The 7,102-nt window shown below is 35.1% G+C and overlaps 1 protein-coding gene across 1 annotated transcript; it reads left to right on the top strand.

Annotated features, from left to right (window-relative positions):
- Positions 1-752: 752 nt before the first annotated feature.
- On the top strand, positions 753-6,137 carry LOC122731894 (olfactory receptor 1020-like). Its single transcript, XM_043972144.1, has 3 exons — positions 753-771; positions 2,313-3,235; positions 6,111-6,137. The coding sequence occupies exons 1-3, from the start codon at positions 753-755 to the stop codon at positions 6,135-6,137; spliced, it is 969 nt and encodes a 322-aa protein (XP_043828079.1).
- The last annotated feature ends 965 nt before the right edge of the window (positions 6,138-7,102 follow it).

The following is a 7,102-nucleotide window of genomic DNA, read 5'->3' as shown; positions in this document are numbered from 1 at the left end:
GACAAGGTGATTTTACTAAAATATAGATCTGTCTATGTCATTCCCCCATTTCTTCCCCTCAATAAATTCTTGTGATTCCCTATTACCTAAATGATAATATATAAAGGCCTTTGTTTAGAATTTAAAGCACTTCAGAACCAGGCTCTTTCATACATTTATCTTTATACCTTATATACTCAATAATACATCAGTACAGTCTTACTTTTTTTTTCCTTGAGAAGAACATATCAAATCATATCTCCATGCCATCTCTCTACTTGAACATTTTCTCTTCTCATCTTATTTCATCTCCTTCTCATTCCTCATAGGATCAATTATTCTCTATGATTTCTTTCTTTCTTTTTTTTGTGGGGTGATGAGGGTTAAGTGACTTGCCCAGGGTCACACAGCTAGTAAGTGTCAAGTGCCTGAGGCCAGATTTGAACTCAGGTCATCCTGAATCCAGGGCTGGTGCTTTATCCACTGTGCCACCTAGCTGCCCCTCTGATTTATTTCAAAGCTTATCTTCTGAAAAAAGATAGTTTCCCAGTGGCTAAATTGTTACCCCTTAAAAGTTATTTCCAAATAATCCATATGTGTTTTGCATATACCCATTAATTTGTAAGTTGTAATTTGTATGTTTTAGTTCAAATTCATTGTGTTTCACAATATCTGACACTCATTTGTGTTAATTTTTCCTTTCTAGGAACTTAGAGTTTAATGAGGGAAGTATGCTGAGTAAAGTATGATATTGATGCCAATAATAGTTATTCATGATAAAAAATGGTAGGAGCTACCCAGGATGAAGAAACAGATTCATCAGTGTTTATTCCCATTTTTGGGTGTGATTTTGCAGGATTTGTATGATCTTCATGCATCAATATAATCAATAATTGACTCTACTATAAATAATGGAGCCTAAGCATGGCATGCATTTGCTTTTATTAAAAGTATAATCCTATTCTATCAATGAAGAATTAAGTCAGCTAATTAAGAAGTCAGTTATGACATAAATGCAAGATGTATTTTGTTATATTATCATTGAGCAGTGAAATATGAGTAACATGGAAAAAAGAGAAAACAAGTTCAGATCTTTTCCATGCTTTATTCAAATTTCATGGTAAAGCCATAGAAATGTGATTGCTCATATATATATATATATATATATATATATATATATATGTGTGTGTGTGTGTGTGTGTGTGTGTATATGTGTGTGTGTATATATATATATATATATATATATATATATATATATATATATATATTTACATAAAGGCCTTTTGGAATCTATTGTATAACAGACAAATGCCACTGTGGTCAGTATAACTTAAGGAATTCTACATATTGTTAAACAAATGTGATAAAAAAAATTTATGGGATAAAGAGAACTGAAAATGGAAATATTTCTCTCTCAAAACCTTAGTTCATTTATAGAAATCTTGGCAAACTGAAACCTGTTGTTTTATCACTTAAAGAAAAATAGTCACACTTTGGTTTTCCTTTAGCCTGTACTATTACAATGTAATGGCATATTTAGAGATTGTTCTACCTTCTAATTACTTCCAAGGCAGTGCAAGCAGGGCCCTTACTAAGTATAAGAACAGTGCAGCATTGTTGGCCTGTCTGGAGGAGAAGAGGCTTGGAGTGGTAGAGTAAATTATTCAGCATTTTCAGTAGATCATCATCCCTGGGATATGGGACAATAATGATGGCTGAGGGGACTAAGTATATTATGCTTTACTTTTCATATTATGATGCAGTTCTAAACCTTCCTAGATATGAGGGAAGGTAAAAATCATGATTAAAAATCAGTTCTAGGGGGCAGCTGGGTGGCACAGTGGATAGAGCACCAGCCCTGGATTCAGGAGAAACTGAGTTCAAATGTGGCCTCAGACACTTAACACTTACTAGCTGTGTGACCGTGGGCAAGTCACTTAACACCAAATGCCTCACCAAAAAAAGAAAAAAAAAATCAGTTCTACAATGACTGATTTAAGGATAACCAAATGAATCCAGACATCTCTTACCTTTCCCTGGCACAATTCACCACCATTTACTCCATGTCAGTGGTCTCAAATGAAAACAGAAATGGCAGGGGCGGGAGGGGATATCACTAAAAATACTACAGATAGCCTAATAACTTAGAGAACTACATATCTCTGTTGTATTTTTATTTCTTTTTTGTTTAATATTTCCCATTTCCATTTCAATCAATTCCTTTAACACTAGGGAATGTGGTGCACCTAAAGCTATGTATTTGATATCTCTGATCTACACCATTTACATAACCATTCTTATTCTTACACAGGCCAGAAATCAGAGGACTACAGAGATGGACAAAGAAAATAGTAGCATGGAGACAAATTTCTTTCTCCTGGGTTTCAGAGATCACCCAGAGCTTCAAATTTTCTTATTTTTAGTGTTCTTTTTCATCTATACCATGACCTTATTGGGAAACCTTGGAATGATTACATTGATCACAACCAGTTCACATCTACACACCCCTATGTACTTTTTCCTCAGTATTTTATCATTTATAGATGCTTGTTACTCTTCAGTCATAGCCCCAAAGTTGCTGGTGGATTTGTTCTCAGAGAGGAAGGCTATTTCTTATAATGGATGTGCAACACAATTATATTTTTTTTGTTCTTTAGTGGATACAGAATCTTTTCTCTTGGCTGCTATGGCTTATGACCGGTATGTAGCGATCTGTAACCCACTGCTCTATACAGTAGTAATGTCTAAGAGAGTTTGCTGCCAGCTGGTTTTTGGAGCTTTTTTGGGTGGAACCATGAGCTCCATTATTCATACCACAAACACATTCCAATTGTCTTTTTGTTCTAATGAAATTAATCATTTCTTTTGTGATATTTCCCCTCTTTTCTCCCTGTCTTGTTTTGACACCTATATTCACGATATTGTTCTAGTAGTCTTTGCTAGTCTTGTTGAAGCCATATGTCTTTTGACTGTCCTCCTTTCTTATGCCTACATCATAGTCACTATCCTTAAGACCGGTTCTGCTGAAGGGAGAAGGAAAGGATTTTCCACTTGTGCCTCCCATCTGACTGTAGTTACCATCTACCATGGGACTCTGATATTCATTTATGTACGTCCAAGCACAGATCATTCTCTAGATATCGACAAAGTGACCTCAGTCTTCTATACCCTTATTATCCCCATGTTGAATCCACTTATCTACAGTCTGAGGAACAAAGATGTTAAAAATGCCTTAAGAAAGATAATCCACCAAAGAGTACTTTCTCAGTGAGTACTTTGAAAGAGAACATTTGGAATATTATGTATTAGTCTTGAAAGGGGCTAAAATTCTAGCGATACTATCTAAAATATCTAATGAGTGGTCGCCAATAAATTATAAGCTTTAGCAAGAGTTAGACTTTTAAGCATTTATTAAGGAGAATAAGAATTCGGTAAAGAGAGAGAGAGAAAGACCAAGATTCATCTATCTATTAAAGGGAGAGAGCATTCCTAGCTCCCTTCTCCACCAGTCCTCAGGAAAGTGAGAGAGTCTGAGCACCAGACTCCCCCTTCTTCTTCCCACAAGCAAACGTCACTTCCTGATGCCAAAGAAAAGATGCATGGTCCTGCCCTCAGAGGCCCTCTCCTCATGTTGGAGCTTTCCTACAGTAAGTCTCCAGCAGGTGGCATCATTCCAATCATTACAGTCAGCAGAAATTTAGGCCCTGGTTTCAACTTAGCTATTACTGAATTACTAGAATAAAGAGATTTCTCTTTCTTTCTGTTCTTTTTTTTTTTTAACTGTCATTTTGCGGCTGTGTTCATGTGTGATAAAGTTGCAGACTGAAATCAGAATAGGCAAAATCCACCCATTTTCATTTTTATATTCTCTGTGCTAATGCAATAGTGCTTAAGAGAAAAATCCTGTACTTGTCTCTTCCAATTCATCAAATGTGTTAATGAAAATATAATGTAAAATAACTTAGAAAAAGGACTACTTAGTTTTGTCCTTTCATTCTTCATCTCCTAGCAATAATTCTCAATATATAATTAACATGTTTTTTTTTGTTTCCTTGTGTTGAACTAAATTAAATTAAATTGATTTGGTTCAACTATTGCTATTTATTATTGTTTCATTTTCCCTCCATTTTAAAACCAGCTTTGTTCTATTTATTCTCATTTGTAGGAACTTACTAACCTATGCAAGCAATAAAACTTTCTCCCCCCAAAAATAATGAGTTGGAAGGAGTTTTCTTTATTCCATCTACTCTCCATCCATATATTTTGGAAAAAATCTTTGTTTTCCATTCTCCTCATTAAAATAATATTAATTGTTCAATTATTCAGTGCCCAACTCAGATATCATCAAGTTTTCTCTAAATTCCCTTATAGAAGATGAATTATCTTAATCTAAATGACATTTTTCTCATGGTTCCCTATTAAATTGATCATATTACATCTTATATTATCACTATTTACATCCAATCTTGCTTTATCTCTCCTAGTAATAATAATAGTAATTCTCCTAGTAATAATAAAAGTAGAAAACCTTTTTATATTCATTTTTATGTCCTCTACCACTTACCTCTCTATGTTTCTGAGTATTTAGGGAATACTTCTTTAAAAATTTTATTTTGAGGGCAGCTAGGTGACGCAGTGGATAGAGTACCAGCCATGGAGTCAGGAGTACCTAAGTTCAAATCCGGCCTCAAACACTTAACACTTACTAGCTGTGTGACCCTGGGTAAGTCACTTAACCCCAATTGCCTCACTCAAAGAAAGGAAGAAGAACAAGAAGAAGAAGAAGAACAAGAACAAGAACAACAAGAACAAGAACAAGAACAAGAACAACAAGAACAAGAACAAGAACAAGAAGAGAAGAACAAGAACAAGAAGAAGAAGAAGAAAAGAGAGAAAGTGGATACTTTTTTGTTTCATTACCTGTTTTACATTTTTAATAATTTTAATTGTGACAAATTATCTTGGTAATCATTATATTGCTTTGACTTCAGCATTTTCCCCCCTCTTATTCCTTTCTCTCTGGTCAATTCCTCTCAAAGGGGAGTAGAGAATGGAGAATTCAGAAAGTAATCTCCTTGCTTCTTGGGAACTTTTGGCACATATAGCAAAATGAATTCTTTTTACTTGGTTACTATATGCTATAAATGTTCCCATAAGCCTTAGTGATAACATTATCCTCTTGTACAAATTGAGCTTTTCTTGTTGTTTAGTTTTACTATTATTAACTGTTGTGTTCTCCTTCCCCATTTACTATTTCCAGGAAAACTGAAAAAGATTCAGTGCTGTTACTAAATTACACAATTAAATAGGGCAAACTTTATATCACTTGAAAGTTATTGGACCTCATGGGTGTTGGGTATATCATCACAAACACCAAAGAGGACTGAAGTCATGGAAAGTTATCCCTGTCAAAGAGAATAATATTCTCTCACAAACAAGTTCTATTTATACCTCACCTTTGAAAGGAAATTTTGCGATTGTGGCTTTATGTCACTATAATTTATATACCTCTAGTAGAAAGATCCTAAATTGTCTCAACTCTAGATCTATGACCTCCCCCTGCCCCAGTGGAAATGACTAAATTTCACTTAAGATCAATCTCTCCTAGGGGTACAGCAGTATGTTAAGTCTCACATTTATTTCTGTTTCTCTTATTATGCCTCTACCACCTTTACATATTACCCAATACTATGGCCCCATAATACCCTTAACTTTGGCAAAGTAAGCAATTATAATCTTAGTATTACCTTCCCTGATATAAAATGAGAGTTTTTTCCCCGACTTGTTTTTGTTTTTGTTTTTTTGTTTTTTAGTGAGGCAATTGGGGTTAAGTGACTTGCCCAGAGTCACACGGCTAGTAAGTGTTAAGTGTCTGAGGCCAAATTTGAACTCAGGTCCTCCTGACTCCAGGGCCAGTGCTCTATCCACTGTGCCACCTAGCTGCCCCTCCCCACTTGTTTTTATATGAAATATGCAGATCATGAACCCAAGTATGTTATCTTTGCAAATTTCACCAGAAATGATTTGGCTTAGATTTGATCTGACAGCAGTTTTGTCCATCAAAGCTTAGCTTCCACCAGTCTTACATGGATTTCAGTGTCCCTTGTATTATTTGATTTTTATTTGTGGAGATTATGTTTATGTCTCCCTTCCCCTAAATTGGTTTGGAATGCATAGGTTTGCCTATTTTGTCCTATTAGTCTCAATTTTTAATATACTATAGGACTGGTGGGAAGAAGTACTATTAGAAATCTAGGTGTGTGGTAGCATAGTTGGGAAAAAAGAGAAACATTAGTGAATAACCCAATAAAAAAAAATTAGCTAGGGAAGAAGATTCTCTAGCCCCCGATACCATTCATTGGAGTGGCAGTGTTAGAGCAGGCCATTCAAAATTTATCACTTGAAATTGAGAACCTTTCCCAAGTCACTGGTGAATCCATTTCTTCCTTCCAAATTGAAGTTGTTTCTTTATTACAATTGGCCTTACAAAATACTGTGGTCCTTGATCTTATTACATTATCACAAGGAAGGGCCTGCTTTTCCTATATTAATCAATCAGGGGACATTGTAACCAGCCTTTATGAAATTCAAGAGGTTATAGCAGAAACACAACTACCTGTGCCAAAAGACCCTTGATGAAATCCCTCCTTTTGCTTTACTTGGTTACAGGGTAATATGTTATTTTTCAAAATTAGCTTTTCTTTCATTAGGTATAATTTTTGCTTTATGCATTGATGTCCTAAACTATGGGATAGAGTGACACCTAGTGGTCTTGTTACATGATTCTGATTCTGAAGAAAAGATGAACCTTCTTGATCTGGTTTATAGAGAAGGTAATAATGGAGGGTGGGTTGACCTCTTCATCTCAATCAGAACGGGGAAATTGATGAGAAAAATGAAGAAATGGTGTCACTTTAATGTGAGGTTCAGGAGAATCAATCAGATTCTCATGAATACTGACATCATCTTGTGCTGCCACATATATTCTCCTCCATCTTTCCTATTATTCATCCATGGGGAACTAGGTTATATAATACAGCTCTTGTTCCACACATATAACTAGATAGAATTAATCAACATCTTATCATTTTATGAATAGTGGACACTGAAACTCACTCGTTCC

The sequence above is a fragment of the Dromiciops gliroides genome, chromosome 6, assembly GCF_019393635.1.
Source record: "Dromiciops gliroides isolate mDroGli1 chromosome 6, mDroGli1.pri, whole genome shotgun sequence".
Taxonomy (NCBI): domain Eukaryota; kingdom Metazoa; phylum Chordata; class Mammalia; order Microbiotheria; family Microbiotheriidae; genus Dromiciops; species Dromiciops gliroides.
The sequence above is the reverse complement of the archived record's forward strand: the minus strand, read 5'-3'. Positions and strand labels throughout refer to the sequence as shown.

Excerpts from the sequence above, each read along its gene's own strand:
- LOC122731894 (XM_043972144.1), top strand. Across the intron at positions 3,236-6,110 it reads GAAAGATAATCCACCAAAGA|ATTATGTTTATGTCTCCCTT; the intron begins GTACTTTCTCAG and ends TTATTTGTGGAG.